This window comes from Manacus vitellinus, unplaced genomic scaffold (genome assembly GCF_001715985.3).
Source record: "Manacus vitellinus isolate BGI_N305 unplaced genomic scaffold, ASM171598v3 scaffold_22_pilon, whole genome shotgun sequence".
Taxonomy (NCBI): Eukaryota; Metazoa; Chordata; class Aves; order Passeriformes; family Pipridae; genus Manacus; species Manacus vitellinus.
Window position 1 is genome coordinate 9,629,335 of NW_021939632.1, and position 17,975 is coordinate 9,647,309.

At 50.1% G+C, this 17,975-nt stretch overlaps 1 protein-coding gene across 2 annotated transcripts in view; it reads left to right on the forward strand.

Annotated features, from left to right (window-relative positions):
* SLC4A3 (solute carrier family 4 member 3) overlaps positions 1–17,975 on the forward strand; it is a 33,056-nt gene that overhangs the window by 4,155 nt on the left and 10,926 nt on the right. The window contains exons 2-11 of one of the 2 annotated variants that reach the window (XM_008922885.2): positions 1,665–1,805; positions 3,012–3,168; positions 6,631–6,965; positions 7,399–7,541; positions 8,102–8,313; positions 14,219–14,370; positions 15,010–15,190; positions 15,727–15,862; positions 15,966–16,140; positions 16,550–16,646. In XM_008922885.2, coding sequence (XP_008921133.1) covers positions 1,752–1,805; positions 3,012–3,168; positions 6,631–6,965; positions 7,399–7,541; positions 8,102–8,313; positions 14,219–14,370; positions 15,010–15,190; positions 15,727–15,862; positions 15,966–16,140; positions 16,550–16,646 — 1,642 coding nt within the window. In that variant the 5' untranslated portion in view covers positions 1,665–1,751. Of the gene's footprint in view, positions 1–1,664; positions 1,806–3,011; positions 3,169–6,630; positions 6,966–7,398; positions 7,542–8,101; positions 8,314–9,272; positions 9,471–14,218; positions 14,371–15,009; positions 15,191–15,726; positions 15,863–15,965; positions 16,141–16,549; positions 16,647–17,975 lie in introns of those variants that run through there. The other variant, XM_029959816.1, reaches the window with a different exon arrangement.

Genomic DNA, 17,975 nt, shown 5'->3' on the forward strand with positions numbered 1-17,975 from the left:
TTTTCTGTCTTGTTGCTTATGGCCTGGATGCTGCATTTGCTGTTTAGATGTCTGTCTTGGCAGCCTATTTCTCTTGAGCTGTTCAGGTCTTATTGAGGGATTACTGAAGAGTCCAACTAGGTGTGTTTCAGGGGTTTCTTCCCTTACGTTTTGCCTTGTTCCTGATAAATAGGAGGATGGACCAAAGAAGAATGCTTCATCAGTGGTCAGATTAGCTCCTCCAAAACTTGCCTTACAGACGGCCCTGGGATTTTTGGTTTGAATAAGCTCTTCAGATAGGCAGAGTAACCGGAGACTGTAGTAGCACCTTCTAGAGATCTTCAAAGATAGGAGGGATGATGAAGTAGCCTTACTGGTATCACCTTTAACCATCTGTTTTAGTGGCCTGTCTTGAACAGTGTCCCATACTAGGTACTTCAGATGAGATAGTAAGAAACCCCTCTGCAGATAACCAGGACATAAACTATAATATTTATTCCAAAGCTTTCAAAGCTGGACAATAGCTTGTTCTAAAAGATGGATTTAACTTCTTGTACTTTTCTTTGTCATAAATACTTGTTTTATAAAAAGTTGTTACCAGAGAGATGGCCAAGCTATCCTCTGACTTTGCAGTTTTTTAATCCTTGATGACATCAATGAAAAAAATGTTTTCTTTTGCCAGTTTTTAATTCATTTGTATTCTACCTTTGTAGTTTTAACAAATGTCCCTTTTCTTGAGCTGTTAGCTGAGAAGACTTTGCCTCTCCTTGTGCCCAAAGCACTGTGCATGTGCTTACATCTTCTCTGTTTCTCTGTATGAGTTCAGATGAGTTTTTGGAAGCCAGCATCTTCCCAGAGCCAGTCTCTGTGTCATCTCCAGTTCTTCCTGGGGTGCAGATCATGCTGAGCTCAGCCTGCACTGTTGCAATAGACGATATGACTACAGCTGTTTGTGTTAGTTTCTATCCCATTCCTTGTCAACCGTGGCACCTCATTGCCTTCTTCACTTGCACAGAGCAGATCACGCCCTTGGGCTGCTCGCGGGGTCTTCTGTGCCCCTTGGCCCCGCCGGTTCTGACAGGGCCCCGATCTGCAGCCTGAAGGTTGGTCTCTTTGCCTGTAACTTGTGTTGTTTTGTGTGTGGTGTTTGAATGATGAACTGTTTGTCCTTGTGCTATCTCTGTGGTCTGCACAGATTTCTCTGAGGTTCCTTCTGGCCTTTTTTGGGATCTGCCCAATAAAGCTAGGTGCCACAGGACCACTCTGCTACCTGCTCCTGACATACCCCCCCAGCAACTGATCTCTCCAACTTTATTTTTCCCTGGTGGTCAATCACACAGCTTTGCACAAATGTGCTGGTGGAGACGTGTCTGAACATGAAGCCTTTCTTTCTCTTGCACAGCCCATGCAGGAGCTATATGTTACTGCTGTCTCCATGAGTCCCTCTGACCTTTCAGAGGAGAACAGGGTCCGATCTACCCCTGAACTGTTGGAGCCGGTGGCCAAAGCAGTGCAGGCTGGGCCACTCACCCCAGCACACTGCCGGGGACAGGCCTGTCCTAGTGATGCTGGGGAGGTTCCCTGAGGGCTGGTGAGGTGACCTCTCTGGGTCAGGAGCCAGGGGGGTTGAGGGCAGTGGCCAGCAGTCTCCCACGACATTCCCTTGTCCTGCCCTCTCTCCACAGGTTATGCCACTCTCCAGGTTTGCTGGGTGCCTGCCGGTGAAAGAGAAGGGTTGATATTTTGCCCAGGCCCTTAGGTCCTGAACCAAAATGGCAGCTGGAGAGTCCCCTCCCGTAGGAGATGTCTTCATCGACCTGCAGCAGGTGAGGTGGGAATCCAGCAGCAGCGGGGCCGTCTCTTCTCTGGGGACTGTGCTGCTGCCAGGATGAGAGCAGGACTGATGTCCTGGCAGCGTGCTGCAGTAGGAAACACAGCCTGTGTTCACCAGGGACAGGTCTGCACGAAGGGTGCCCCAAAGCTGCCCACAAGCCCACATCCACTCTGTGCAGACAGCAGACTGTGGCCCAGAAAAGGCCATAGGTTGCTCTGTGGGGTCCCTGTGCCTTCACATGCCATTAGGTGGGGTAAGCAAGTGGCAGGAGGAGCTGGGCAGCTTGTAAATAAACACTCCCCATTTAGGCTGGGCTTGGAACACCTGTGTGTTGCAAGGTGAGAGGAGAAGCAGTCTCCACAAAGTCGCTCCCAGGTCAGAGCTAGGAACAGCTGAGGGATGCAAGGAGAGGCACAGCTCGGCTAAAGCTGCCTTGCTCCCTCTTTCTGCCTAGCACAGACAGATTTGTCACAGTTGGGCCTCCTCCTGTTTCCATGGAAACACGGGAGTCCACAACAGCTCCACGCTGGCATTTCAGCTATATCGACTGAAAATTTTACCAGCTGCAACTGCTCAGGAGACAGAAAGGACAGGGGTCACCTGGTAATGCTCATCTCGGGACGTTCCCACTAGCAAAAAGCAGAGAAGTACCCATAGCCTGAAACAGGCAGGAAAGCCTGAAGAAAGCATTCAAGGGGAATGAGCAGTCCCTAGGTGTGTGTAAGGGGAGGTGGGAAGGCACAGGATGGTCAGCGATCCAAGGGCAGCTCACCAGAGCAGGGATGCTGTTTTCTAAGGGGAAATGCAGAGGAGGTCTAAGAATGAGAGGGATGGCAGACTGGGCAAAGGGAAGGTCAGAGGGCAGCAGTTAAATAAGAGAGAAATTCCAGCCAAACAAAAGCTACGCGTCTCCTCTCATGGGAAAGACAGGCACTGACATAAGCCCTTGATACCTGCTGCTCAAGGGAGGTGTGAAGGAACTCTAAAGTATCTCTCCAGAGTGTGTCTTGGAGCTTGCTGATCTGTTCTGCCTCTTGGTTTTGAGTGCAGCTGTGCCTCTATGTGAGAAACCATGCCCCAGCCCTGCCTTGTGGAGCCTGCTCCTCCTTGGCAAGCCAGCACTGTTTGCAGGGCAGGAGGATCCAGAGGGCTGTAAGGGTCTGTGGTGGTTGATTCTTATCTGGCGGTTTCTGTGCAGGGCAGAGATCGCGCAGAGAAAGCCTCTCCTGGTGCCGAGGACGATGAGGACTTGGATAAGACTTTGTCAATCGAGAGATTTGGGGACCTCATAAGCAAGTCAGCATCAAGCAATCTGGAGAAGCAAAGTCGCAGCTACAGTGAGAGAGATTTTGAATGTATGTAGGTTTGAACTGTTATACCCATTTCCACCCTCACTGCCAACCCACACGCGCTCTGCAGCCTTGTGCTGGGACCCTGCAGATTGTATTAGCCTGCTATTCACTTCCTCCCTCCAGAGCGCTCCCAAAGTGCTATGTACACACAGTTTAGCACTTGTGCCCACAGCCTGTTCCCAGTCTGTTCCCTGTTTTCTCTGTCTCCACAGGCGTAGCTATTGCACAGCCCACGCAGCAGCGTAGCTGCCCAGGGTGTTCGATCACCCAGTCTCAGGGACCTCTGCAACTACTTCCCCAATATTGAAATTTCCAGTTTAAAACAATTTTTCTTCCATGTGCCTGCAAAGAAACATCCAAATATGACCAGAAGCCAGGCTGTCCTCCCCAGTCTGAAAGCAGATGGCTCCAGTCAGACATGCCTATATATTTCTGAGTAGAAACCATCGGGCTTATCTGATCAAAGAAAGGACTGCAAAATAAAAATAGAGTGTGAATTTAAAGTGCTATAGCTATCTCACCTCAGTTCCTCCGAGCAGCATATTTATTCCTCTAAATGCCCTTCCATGATGGAGGCAACCATCTGCCCAAACTCACTTTCGCTGTAAAATGAGAGTGTACCCACAAGAGTGACTGTAAGCCATTGCCTGGTGTAGCTGGGTTGTGTTACCTTGTAGTAAAAACACTGAAGGGCACAAAGAGGCCCGCATCCAGCAGCCTGTTTGTGTGGCAGACACGTAGCAATGGTTGGGATAATTTCCCAGTCTATGGCTCTAGACAGTCACATATTGCTTATTTTCCAGCTTGGCTTTGATGGGATACAACCTTGGGAACATTATGTCCCAAGTACATCACCAGGCTGTTTTCTGCTTGGCCACTCATTTCCAATGGCTGTTGTAAAAGTTTGCTGGTAAAAGTCCATTACTGTAGTGCACTGCAGCTGCAGGTTTCTGCTTTTGTCATTTCTCTGCAAAGGCTCCATTCAAATAATACTTCCCACCTGAGCTCACAGTCACTCGTGCACGTGGCTGCAAGGTGCTTATAGCTTTGCTGTGGGTTGAATTCCTGCCCTGTGCCCATAGGACCTACCTGCTCAGAAGCTCTGCCTGTGTGCACAGGTGTGCGGGTTGGCTGGGAGGACATGGGCAATCTGCTTGAGCTTGCATGGCAGAAGCTTCTTTGAAAATTTGACTAGAGATTTGTTCTGTTTGGGGTTGGGGTTTTTTTCCCTTTTTAATAGGAGAGTCCTTCTTCCTCTGTCAGAATCAAGCTTGTTTTCCTCTGAACTCCTGATGTATTCCTGTTGCCTAGGACTTTGTCAACCCTGGTTATCAGAAGTTTTATGCAATTTCATAAAGCTGGAAGGTCTCGTTGAAAAATAACATACCAACCTATGGAGGTGAATGCCCTCTAGGCTTAGAAATGTTTCCTGCTCTAGTCAAAGCCAGGAATTCCTAATATGTAGGCTCTTCCTTCTGGGCTCTCTATCCAAATTACTTTTTCATATCTCTTGTATCAAGTTCACCAAGAAGTGTAATCAAACATCTGGGACACTGGTTTGGCAGTAACTTTCCATACAGGCAGGCAGTGCAAGGAATGGAGCTGGGAAGGAGGGCAGGGACTGGACACACAGGAGGACAGGGAGGAAGAAGAGGGAGGCATGGATCCTTTTGTGTTGGGTAGAGGTGCGTTTTTCACACCTCCAGCCCACCTCTGTGGAGATGTGATCAGTTGACACTGGGCAGCTGAGTGCAGAGGCGCTCCCTCTGCTGTGCCAGATCACACACTTAGCATAACTGCCCTTCCCTGCAGCCCAAGGCTTCAGTTTCCTTCTGATCTTAAATGTAAATGTTTCTGTTTTGGGCTGATGTGAACAAGCCAAAAGGGAAAGATAGGCTGTGTCCTCACCAGCAGCTTTGTCTTGTAAAAGGAGCAACATGTATATAGTTGGGGTCTTCCTTGCTTCTTACATTAGAAATTTATCCCTGGCCTATCTGTGGCATGCAGAGCAGTGCTATAGAAGTACAGCAGCAGGACAGGAGGGTCTTTCTGCCAAATCTTGTAAGTGAAATAGGGTACATCTAGCTAGGTCAAAGAAAAGAACACTTTTGAGTAAAAAGTGTTTATAAAGAGCCCAAACTCTTTGTAGATGTCTGACCAGTCCCAATCTCCTCTAATCTAATCACAGGCCTCTCCTGCTGAACTAGAGGGATGTGTGAAATATCCCTGCTGTTCCCAAGGGGGGAAACAAGGGAGAAAAGACTTGAGAAACCAAAGGAAAGGAAACATGACAGCAGAACAATGAACCTGCCTGGCTCTCCCAGGGAGAGGTTACAGCTTCCATTGAAAATGTCCTTTGAAGGTAGTTTTCACTGTAAACAGATTTTGCTGCCATGTCACAGGAAAGCTGGGAAGGAACCAAATCAAAATAGACTGAAAACAATTCCTCAGGAAGAGCTGCCGAGCAACACCGCCTTGCCAAGTGGCCAGTGCCCCCCTGATTTCAGTGGTGCCGAGTGCAGCCCCACGATCTGTGCATCCTGCAGACTGTCTATGGGAGGCTTTGTGGCTGCAGGTGGACCTGGCAGAAATGGCTTTCCTTTCTCTTATGGGGAGATGCTGAGTTTGCCCTGTTCCCTGCCTGGTGCATTGCCTTTGTTTTGGAGTGAAGGTTCAGAAATGCCCTTAATTTCTTCTCACTCACTCTTAATTCCCATGACACCCAGGTCAAGCCTGTATGAATTTCTCATTGTAGATTAGTTTAAAGAAAAGTCCTCCTACCCTGTTTTTTTACACTGATTTTTAAAAGACAGCCTCCTAATTTAATCTGCATTTCAGAAGCTGGTGGACACACCCTCACAGAACCTGGAACGTAGACTTAGGTTGCATCTGCACTAAAAGGCTCGGTCTGTTTTTCCTGTCTATGGAGGAAGGACTTTCTGTCAAAGCCTGGAGGACAAATAACATCTGTTTAATAGCATCTATTTAACTCAAAGAACCCTGTGCAGAAGTCATAGCATCACAGAATCATTTAGGAAAAGACCTTTGAGATCATTGAGTCCAACTGTAAACCTAGCACTACATCCACCACTAAGCCATGGCCCTAACCACTAAGTTATCTTGCCTGTTTGAGAATGCAAGGGGATGTTGCCTCTGGCAGGTCACCTCAGCTCTGTGCAGCCATTCAAATGGCTTTTGGCAACACTGGGAGAGGAGTCCTGCCTTCCCCAGGGCTGTGGAGCTGTGTTGGGGTGGTTTGGCACTGCACAAGGGCTGTCTCCCCACCTACTCCAGGCTGGACACAGCCTGCCACATCACTGAAAGAGCTTTGCTGTGTCCCTGTGGGCTGGTGGCTCTCCTTGCCCTTCCTGGCCCTTGATCTCCAGACCATGCTGTTTCCTGGAGGGGCGCCTGGCAGGTTCCTCCCAGCCTCTTCCTGCCCCTGACTCTCTTTTTCTCTCTCAGTCCACCGCCAAACCTCGCACCACATCCATCATCCCCTTTCCACTCACCTCCCTTCTGCCCTCAAGTTCCAAAAGAGGCCCCCCCGTGCCAGCAGGAGGAAAAAAAGGAGGAGGAAAAAGAAGAAAACCTCGGTACCCCCCTCGGAGGTCACCCCTACCATCCAGGAAGAGGACGAGGAGGGAGAAGAGGAGGAAGAAGAGGAAGAAGAAGAAGAAGAGGAAGAAGGAGAATCTGAGGCAGAGGAGGTCCAGGAGAAAGAAATCTCTGCTGAGTCTGAGGGCGAAGCTCGTGGGAAGGAAACATCCCCTAAGCTGGAGCCTCCAAGCAAACCAAAGGCAAGGCCAGTGCATCCCAACCTGGATGGGGCTTGGAGGCTGGGGGGAGGTAAAGGGAGGGTTCCAACAAGTGCGTTGCTCAGTGGGAAGAAGTTGTAGCTGTGCACTATTGTGGTAAGAGTGTTTTTATCCTTGCCTAGCAGAGATGGGCACTGGGGGACAGTGACAGGTAAGTCATTGCTTGGGGTGGATGCTGGGGAGGGCATGCTTGACCATTTTGGGGGTGTAAGATCCATGGGGAAAGATCAATGTGTCCTTAGAGTTTATAGGTTGGTGAGGGGCTCAGTATGACCAGTCCCAGGGTATGGGGCATGAGAGGCAAGTTGATGTTGCCTGTTCAGGGAGATGGTGACATGGGGAGGATCTGCATGCCAAGGATTGGGGTGAAGGCTGCCTTCTCCAGCTCTTGCTGTCAGGACTGTTGTCTCTGCAGTTCACTGTCGGCAGCGATGAGGAGGAGTCCAGCAGCGCTCTGGCTCCCGCACAATTCCACGTGGAGGAGGAGTGTGGCATCCTGTCTCCCATGCCTCGCTTTGCTGACCTTCTGCAGGACAAGGGCCCTGCCTCCCTCCACAGGTAGGTGAGCGGTGCCAAGCTGCCTGCTGCTCCCCCTGCCTCAGGGTCGCTGCACAGAGTCTGTCCCCATGGGTAGTAGCCATGCCCAGCCTGAACTTGCCTACTGACCCAGAGGGGACATGGGGCCCAGAGGGAGAGCAGCTGTGAGTAAAAGGGCTACTCTCCAGTTGGACAGTCACTCCACGGATCTCCTGCAACATCCTTGAGTCTGTGGGATCCCCAGGGTATGGGTTTGGGGGCACTGGGCTGCACACCTGGAGTACCCTTCCTCCCAACTAATTTATGCTGTTGTGCTGACCTGCAAGATGGGAAGCCCCAGGAGGGAACTCTGAGGCCATTGAATCAGAGGTGGTTCTCCAATACTGACCGTAAGCTGATCCCACTCTGTGGTGGGGGAGAGGAAGAGCAGAAGGGACAACCTTTAGGCTTTGGGATAGGTGACTCCTGGCTGTACTCCTTCTCAGGGACTTTTTGGTCAGGGCTGGGCCAAGGGACTCCAAACCCTGAGGGCCATCCTCATTCACCCCACTTGCTACCATCAGTCCCTTTGGTTCCTACAGCCCTCCCGGGCCTCGAGAACGTCTGTCGCGTGGGTGGGAGAAGCGCAAGCCCTGGGGCCAGGTGGCGAGTGGACAGCGGGTTACCTATGACTTGAAGGAGAGGATGTGCATCGGCAGCATGACCACGCTGGAGAGCGCGGCATACCAGCGTGTCCCCACGGATGAGGCTGAGGCCCAGATGCTGGCATCTGCTGACTTGGATGGCATGAAAAGTGAGGCTTTACAACACTACCTGCATTACCAGTGTGTGTGTCCCTTTGTCTCGTGCTTCTCTCTGCTTTACCCTCTTCCCTAGCAATCTCAGGCATGGAGTTCAGCCTGCCACAGGACCTGGTCCTCACTTACCTCAGACCCTGCTTTTCCAACAGTATCTCATCTCTGTCAGCTTTGCATTGTCCACAGTACCTATCCCCGTGTTTTCAGCATCTCTACTCCCACCCACTCAATGAATGCTTGCTCCTCCACCCACCCCACTGCCCTCTCTGGTTCAGGGCTCCCAGCATTTCCCTGAGACCCAGCTCTCTCGTCTCCTGACACACTTTCCCAGCAATCAGCCCTCTGTGTGACACTCCAGCTCTGGTATTGCAGAAAACCTGAGGTGAGGAGCCTCTCCTCTCCTCGCCTCTCCTGGCAGAGGCAGCTGCCCCCTCTGGAGTGCCTCAGAAGGGGACTGCCCCTGTGTGTGGCACGAGGGCAGAGAGAAGAGACGTCATGGAAATGCACGCTCCGGGCCTGAGGACATGGAGAATTCAATAGGTTGCTCTGCAGGCTGGAGAGGGAGGGAGACACCAGAGGGGAGTGAGGGAGAGAAGCAGTGCTGCACACGCAGCCTGGCTGTCCCCGGGCCACGAGTGCCGCATCCCTGGGCATCTGGCACAAGACCCCACGGCAAAGCGAGGACGCTGCTCCTGAGGAGCTGGTGGGGCAGCCCCCACGGAAGCATCCCTGGGTGGAGCCAGCCTTCCTGGAACCTCGTCAGTCATCAGGGCTTCTGCAGCTGGCACCTTCGTGCCCCATGAGGAGGTGAGCGAGGCACCAGGGCTGTCCCCAGGGCTACGGTGAAGCCTCCCCAGGGGGGCAGCTTGCTTTGCACACATCAGCCTGGTTACCCTGCTCCCTCATCTGAAGGCAAGTGGTTCATGACACCTGACCCCCGACTTTCACAAGGACAAAATGACAACCCTTCAAGAGAGAGAGGAGCCAGCGAAGGAATCGGGAGGGGGCAGCAGCCCGGAGGTAGCGATAAGCGCTCATATTCGCAACTCACTCAGCTATGAAGACTTTGATGAATTTGCCTTCAATTTTGAAGACTATGATTTATGGGAGGCCATCAGAAACCATCTGGGCTACCCAGGCGGGGAGCCCACCTGTAAGTACTGGAGCAGTGACCCTACAGTTGCAGCTGTAGATCAGAGCCCCCATTACAGTGCATATCCCCTCCTGTGTTTGCTGTCTGCACCCTCGCCATGTCAGGTTGGTCTCCTGGTTTAGGAGAGGTATGGTCTTGCCCCACCATATGCCTGGGGACGCTGGAGATGCTGCTTGATGTCTGTGTGTCTGTTCAAGGTCTTAGTACAGATCTGTGTCGTAGTGTTGAAGTGCTTTACTGTGTGTGTCTCACTCAAGCAGCTCTGGAGGCAGCTGCATCTTGCTGTTTGTGCTTATCAGGATGTGGCCCATGCTGTGGCCAGAGAAAAAGCAGCTGCTTCGAGGTGTGTATAAGGACAAAGAGATTTCCTTTTCCATCTGTAGCACAAGGTGACAGTGTGCTGCTGCTCTGTTTGATGGAATTTGAGTCAAGGTGCGGATCTGACAGCAGAGGTGGGTATCAGGTTTTCAGCTCTGCACCGCAGCCTAATGCCCAGAGAAAAAAATAACCTAATCCCTGTGTCTGCAGGCTTGAGCGTGGCTGTGAAATTAGCTGATGGCAGGCTGGCTGGTGTACCTGGAAGGGGGAAAAGAGGAAGGAAACAAGAGTGAGAAAAACAGGGAAGGAGAGGATAGGAATCCTGAGAGTGAAAAATGCCTTTCTGTTCTTTGCATCTGTTTCTATACACGCACATCCCTTGCAGAGGGATCTCTGAACCATCCCAGGGACCTCACAGAAAGCAGAGCCTTACTCCCACCATCGCACAGGAGTTCTTCCTTAGCAGATGGTGGTAACTCAAAGGTGGCTTTGTGACTCACTTTGGGAGTGATAATGTTCATAGCCAGAGCTTTGTGGCGGTTGTCCAAGTGTCCTCATCTGGATCGTGTGTTAATTTTTCAAGGGATTTTAGGAGTGCCCATGGGAGGGTGATGTGGTCCCAGAGCTAACACATTTATTGGCTTTGCACACAAGAGTGGGAAGGGAGAGTGCTTGCAACAGACACTCAGGATGCCTTGGTTCAGCTTCTGACTCTGCCACAGACTGTCTGTGTGATCTCAGGCAAAACACTTAATTTCCCCTGCCTCCTAATCCTAACATCATGTTCTCTTTGTCATCTGTCCCATCTTTACAAATCTTCAGGGAAAAAATGTCTGCCTATGTGCTTCTACAGGGACCAGCAAGTGGGGATTAGGTTCTGGCTTTTACAGTAACAAGTCTGCTACTTGTTACTGTAAATTGATAGAGCATATAATAGTAGCAGAGTTCAAAATAGAAACCTGGAGCAAATTGGTCCCATCAGCTCTCCCAAGCTGAGTGAACTGTACATTAAAAGTGTGAGAAATTTCCCCAGGTTCACCTGGAAAAGGATGGCTATTCTTGGGAAGGTAGAAGGGGCAGATCACTCTGCAAGATGTGATATACATCACTTGTAAAGTGAGGAAATTTGGCTTGCTAGCGTTTAATACATTCATTGATTGCTACAGCTAATGTTGCTGGTGCTTGAAACAGGATGCACTGTACAGTCAACTCTTAATTATTTCTGTATAATGAATTCACACTGTGGATTAATCCTGCAGAGAGAGATGGCAGAGTCAGACACGGCAAAGACCCAGAGTCTGTTCTGTGCAGAACCAGTTCACTTTTGGCAGTGCCCCTTGCCCAGTTATTCAGTCCATGGCAGTCCAGGACCAACTCAGATCCAGGAGGAATCAATTGCCTTTTGAATAGAGTTGAGTCTGTGGTCTCCTTGCACTCTTTAAAATGTTCATAGCATGGGCAGTGCTGGGCAGGGATACCTGGGTGGCAGCAGGGATGAGCTGGGGTTCAGCTGTTCCTATCACATTGAACTCAGCATCAGCCGGGAGAGACCTGGGCTTTGTGCGGGACAGGGCAGTAGCTTTTTCTAGAAGCCAGCATAGGGTCGTGTCTTATGGCATGTTGATTAGCATTTTGTTTAGTCTAGTTTTAAATATTTCAAGAGATGGAGTTTTAATCTTTTTTTCTTGCTACAATTTAACCATTAGGGTATATGGGCAGTGTGCACCATCCCTGTGATGCAGGTTGCTCTCTAGTACTGATACAAATACTCTGCTGCCTCTTTCTGGTCTTCCTGTGTGTGGATCAAGGAAAATGAAAAGAGGGAACACAAACGGAAAGAAGTTGCCTGCTGAGTTGGATTGACTAGCACGGGCACTCTGGGGGAAGACTTTAACCAGTGCAAAGTCATATTTGTCATATTCAGATTTAAGCTGGTGGAAAAGGAACTTGGTCATCTGAAGAAATCTGACTTCTGTGGAAGCCAACATGGAAGATCTTCTGGAGGACACTGTAGGAGATGCTGTGTGGGAGGGTGACATACTAGTTCATTGTAGTGGAACTACCACAGGAATCTCTGTCTGTCCTCTGACATTGTCACTGTCTCATGCTCATATCCTGGGGAGCAAGAGCTGTATTCCCTGGGGAGTTTGGCTTCAAGCAAGAAGGGCAGACCTATACCCTGGACATATCACTCTTTGATCTCAGTCCAAGATTCTGTCCTGAATAAGTACCCCAGACTTAGGTGCTCTCTTGAGCTTGACTTTCATTTGGGGAAAGCACCAATCTCACAGAACACAGAAAGGGTCTCTGTGAGCAGCCTGGAGCATCTCAATTGGGCTTTGCATGAGACTCCCAAAAGCCAGTGTCCCTTTCCTAAGTTAAGCCCATGTGTGCACTCTGCTCCTGTAGTTGTATCCCCCAGCTGGCATCTCAGTGGCCACAAGTACTGCCAAGGGAGACCAGCAAAGTGGATCTCTCCTTAGTCTTCTGTAGGGCTCTGGAGGTATGCCTTCACCAGTGCACTCCAACCCTGCAGCACTCCGGCTCCTGTCCCTGTCACTGAGTGTGGAAGTCACTGGAGGCTCTGTCAGGAAACTTGGCTCCTTGTGTTTTATCTGTCCTGCAGCCATTTGGTGGCTGAGACTGGACATGTGAATGCTTTCTGGGTCTGTTGCTGAAGAGCACTGTGTAATAAGTTGTCATCACCATAGGGAAGGCTTGCTGTGCTCTGGGTGAGCGTTCTGTCTTGCTGGGCAGAGTGTACTCTGGCCCTGGTCTTCCAGTGACATGGTGAGAATGAGTCCCAGGGTGCATATGAGAATCAGAAGCTACAGGGATTGGAGCAAAGTTGCTGGATACCAAAATTGTCTGCCTGGTGGACTGATTGTTTTATGTACAATCTCACAAAGAGTGTGAGATTGTACACACAGGAACTACTGTGCACACAGGAACTCAGAAATCCATGCAAAATTCCATGGAAACCCCACACATGCCCGACTCCCAGAAATGTTTGTAGTGGTGGGCAGTTATTGGCTCCTATTGACATTGCAGTGCAGTAAGTGGAGCAGGGAGGAGTCCTGCCATCAGCAGGACGTGCATCAGTAGGGCAGCCAATGGGGGAAAATGCCCTGAGGCTCAATATTGATTCGTTTTATATTTAATTTAGCGACCCAGATTTCCAAGGTGCAAGGCCATGGTATGCCTGGCCCAATGCTGGGTGTGTCTTTCCATGCCATATGTGCATGGATATTTCCCTAAAACATCAAAGAGATTACTCAGCTTTCAAATGCAGTGATTTTTACTGCCTCTCATACCCTGAGAGCTGCAGGTCTTCAAGCTAAGTGTAGAAAGGTGCATGCAGACAGAACATTCATCCCAGCCAATGGAGAGCTGGGAGAAGACCTTGGCATTGTCTTACAAGCAAGGCCAGCAAACCTCGATGGACCAAACCTGAGCAAGAGCGCTCACTCCATGATCTACTTGGTGGAGCCTGCCCATCCTTGAGGCAGGCTCTGAGGCTTTCCCCATTCCCATGGTTTGTCTGTGCTGAGAAAGATACACTTGCTGTCTCTGAATAGTGTCCAGGGAAACTACTCTCCATGGCAGGCTGTTGCCCAGGTGCTGTTTCTCCAGCATTGCAAAGGGGTTGGCACAGTTGTGACTGAATCATTTTGGTGGGTACTGGTTTGCCAACAGCACTGGTAGCTTGGTGGTTGGTCTGTACTTCAGCCTTAACAGCCTCTCTAGAGGCTTTGTGAGGCTTTGTTTCAGCCAGGCACTCTCTAAGGCAGACCTTTCCGAGGGCATCACAGCGGCACTGCGGAATGTCTAGAAGCAGCGATAGCTGGAGTTCACTGCCCAGCGTCCGTGCCAGCCCCAGGTGCAGTGTTACCCTACACTCTCATCGCACAATTAAATAAAACAGTCATTGATATTTCCTTATGTCTCCCAGACCAGCAGCTAAATATCCTTCCCCTTCACTGCCCTTTTTGCTTGCTGAGCGCCAGGCCTTCCTCTGGTGCAAGAGATGAGCCCCAGCCAGGTGCCTGCCTGTGCTATCTGGGGTGCAGAGCTGTGCAGACAAGGCTGCAGGTTGCTTTTTCTTGAGGGAGTATGGGGAGGGTTCACACACCACTTGTTTGGGTACCATGAGTAAAAGCTTTTGTGATGAAGCTCCAGTGTATGCACAACCTGGGAGGAAGCCTTCTTTGTGAAGAAATTAGCTCACAGGCATCTGGAAGAGCTGAAAGTAGGCAGATGAAGCAGTAAGGATCTTCAAAGGTCTGGAAGATGATGGTGAGTTCTCTAGCTGCCAGAGCTTTGGTAGCATAAGCTAATGAAAGAAGAGTGTGCTTGGATGTGTTTCCCTGCCAGACAGCGTGTATCCACTAGACAAATTGGCGGTCTTTTTTTCTTTCCTATGTCTTCAGGCCACCGTTTTGAAGATAACCCTGGTGTGAGGAGACATCTGATGAAAAAACCATCTCGGAGTCAGATCACCAGGACAAGCAAAAAATTAGCATCAACTCCATCTGTCAAGAAAAAGAAGAAGAAGAAGAAGCTGGATAGAAAGCCCCATGAGGTATCCATGTGCTCTCCTCCCACACTTGTTCAGAAGACATAAATCAGGACTAGAAACGTGCAGTTTATGAAGTGATAAATGTGTTTCTATATAATTAATTCTTTACATGACCTTGAGGGTGACATTTCAAGCTATTATCCATTATCTTGGGGGCTGAAAATACACTTTTTTCAATAAAAGTAGAGATTTCCCTGAAATTGCAAAGCTTTGACCTTAGGAAAAACATTAAAATATCCCAGAAATGGTAGTGCTATTGTGGAAATTGGCAGCATGGTAATATCGTCATCTCTGGTAACTGTGGAAAATTCTGGGGGAAACCAAGAAGGAGGCAGACGACAAAATTGTCACAGTTTGGTGGAAAGGGATGCAGCAATGCATCATTCTCTCTCATCTACCCACACCATCTGACTTGAAGCTTTCTGGTGCTCCATGTACTGATGGAAGCTCCTGCCACGCTGTCAGTGATATTTGTCCTGGCTGCTTCTGTTCATCAAGCCTCTGGTTAACTACAGCAGGCTTGCTCAGGCAGTGCTTCAGACCAGGCGGTACCTTAAGAACAGAGCTCAGGCTTTCTGTGTGTTGCTAGTAGAGCTGTATACATCAGGGGAAGTCTCATGTCCTGGCTGTAATTCGCACTAGGTGTTTGTGGAGCTGAATGAGCTGGTGGTGGATAAGAACCAGGAGATGCACTGGAGGGAGACGGCCCGCTGGATCAAGTTTGAGGAGGATGTGGAGGAGGATACAGCAAGGTGGGGGAAACCCCATGTAGCTTCACTGTCCTTCCGCAGTCTGTTGGAGCTCAGGAAGACGATTGCCCACGGTGAGTCAGGAGCAGCAGGCCAGAGTTTGGCTCTGGCTCTGGGACAGGTTTTGCTGGATAGCTTCTGTCACTGTTTGGCCCATCAGTGGAGGCACACAACAGTGTCTGTGTCCAGTCTCCATGAAGGGCCTGTGGAGACATCCTGCAACCTGTTTGGCAGGGTTTACAATAGCCCAAGGGTGCCTGTGTTGGTTCCATGCTCTGCTTCACTGCTCTTGGGCATGTGACAGTTGCAACACCCAGCTGTGTCTCGGCTGACAGGTCTTGGACCCATCTTTGGTGTGAAATGGAAAGTTTGGTCAGAGCAGGAGACTGAAACAAAAGGAGATGCCAGAGTGACCAGTGCGTCTTGGAGATTTTGGGTTCTCTTGGGACAAGAGTTTATAGAAAGGACATAGGGCACCTGGACTTGGGGCATTTCTCATCTGAGAGACTCTATGAGCCCGGTTCCTAGTGGAACAGCTGTGTCCCCAGAGTGTGCATGAAATGGGGAGCATTGCACACTAGGAGCAGGGCTCTTCCCCTCTTGATGGCAGGTGCTGTCCTCCTTGACTTGGAGCAGACCACTTTGCCTGGCATTGCTCACCTCATGGTGGAGACCATGATCATCTCTGACCAGATCAGAGCAGAAGACCGAGCCAACGTGCTGCGCGCCCTGCTGCTGAAGCACAGGTGGGTGGCACACAGATGAGGGATCCCAGGGCTCAGGGATTACATGTGAGCCCTAGGTGGGAAGGGAGGCAGGTCCTCTCATGGCCACCACTCTCCCCCCCAGCCACCCCAATGATGAGAAAGAGGGCTTCTTCCCAAGGAACCACTCCAGCTCCAGCATGAACTCCATTGTGGGGAACCACCACCACAACCACACCACAGACACTTGTGTGCCCCTCATGGGGGAAGAGCGCATTGAGATGGCCGACCCCAAGGCCAACGAGACCGAGTGCAAGGAGGTGAGGGGGACGGGGGTTGGGGGGAGGTACTGTTTCTTTTTACACGCTCCAGGGACAACTCTTGGCTGACAGCGACCCTTGGAACCCACCTCTGGGCCCCTTCATGGGGGAACCTTGTACTGCAAGGACTGAGCTGCCCTGGATCACCCAGAGTGCTGGAAATTGGGTCACTGCATTATGATTTTGGAACCTAATTTTAGCTTGGCACTGTATGCGGATGTCTGCTTGAGCATGTCATGGCAGCAACAGCCCTGGTGCTTGCAGGGTGGCCTCTGCTGTGAGGGTGCCTTGCCTGTGAAGCAGAGTGTTGGGTGTGCAGCCAAGGCAAGCCCAGCTGCAGTTACAGCAGTGGGGTGCAAGGCCCTGTGGGGAGATTTCATCCTTACTTGTTTGTATTCTTACCTGGCAGAAAAACCCACATCTCCATAACTCTGAGGGCCACCGTAAATACCTGAAGCTGATGGAGAAGATCCCTGAAGATGCAGAGGCCACAGTAGTTCTCGTGGGTAAGAGATGGCATGTAGTGTCCCCCAACAACTAGTGCAGCTCTTGGTCTGGCCCCAGCTGTCTGTGCCCTCCTGAGAGATATTTGGTCATCTCTTACATGTTTCCAAGGTTCAACTGAGGAGGGAGCCTCGTACACTCTCTCCTTTGCTGATGGTGCATGTTCTCTTTGTGGTAAATGTATGGGGTGCCAGGGTAGTTCTTTTCCTAAATGAAAAAAAGAGGATGATAGACTCTGCTGCTGAGAACTGGGGCACAACTTAGTGGTAAAAGTCCTGCCAGGCTCACCAGAACCTCTGGTTTTGCAGTTCAGAAGTAAGTAAGTGGTGCCTGAGGGACTGGTGGCCGGGCTACAACTGCTCTTGGGCTTCTGAGCATTGCTGCCCTCTATCTGCCTCTTCACACCTCACCAGCACCTGGTCCCTGTCCCTGACCAGTGTTGACTGCTGGTTGTGTGTGCCAGGGAGCTTTCAGTTTACAGAAGCAGAGCGTGGCTAGTGGCAAAGTCTCAGGTATTGGCCATAGCACTGCCAGGGGATTTTTTAGGGCTATGAGCAGGCAGGCTCAAGCATCACTGGGCTTGGTTCCTTCTGACTGCAAGAGTATTCCTTCTCAGCTCTTTGCTGGCATTAATATCTGAGCAAACCTAGCAAGCAAAGTAAATGTCATTGCCTATCCAGTAGATTAAAAGCTCAGGCAAAGATGCTTGGCAGCTCAACCAAACTGATTCTTAATCATGATGAGGCCAAATCAGGTTCATAAATGCACTTTGAATACTCACAGAACTAAACATTGGCTTGTTTCTGAGATAAGGCTGTGTCTTGCAATTCACTTGGACTCTCGGATGGCCCATATTTGCCAGTCTAACACAGAACACAGCTCTTTGCTGGACACAGATGGCAGAAAGATCAGTAATAATGCCACAGAAATACAAGTATTCAATAAACATTTGTGTTCGGTAAGTGAAGGAAGCAGCTGGTGTGCCGGAGGATTCAGGAGTACTTCCCAATCTGTTAGGAACCGAGGAGACTGTCAAAGCACTGATGAGATGCAGACATTGTAAAACAAACTGTGTAGTTTGCTCCTATGAGTCTAGAGAACTGACTTACTTTTCCCTGGAAAAAAAAGAAGTTTAGGAATACAGGGAACATACAAGATAACAAAAGAAATCTCATAGCATCAGTGCCCAAGAAGGGAAGGACAGTGAGCCAGTACCTATAGGTGGTTTAACCTGACATCCTTCTCGGCCAACATAATGGCAGAGCTAATATGGGATTCAATTAATAAAGAGCTAAAGAATAAGAATGTAATTATTGCCAAGCAATGAGGTT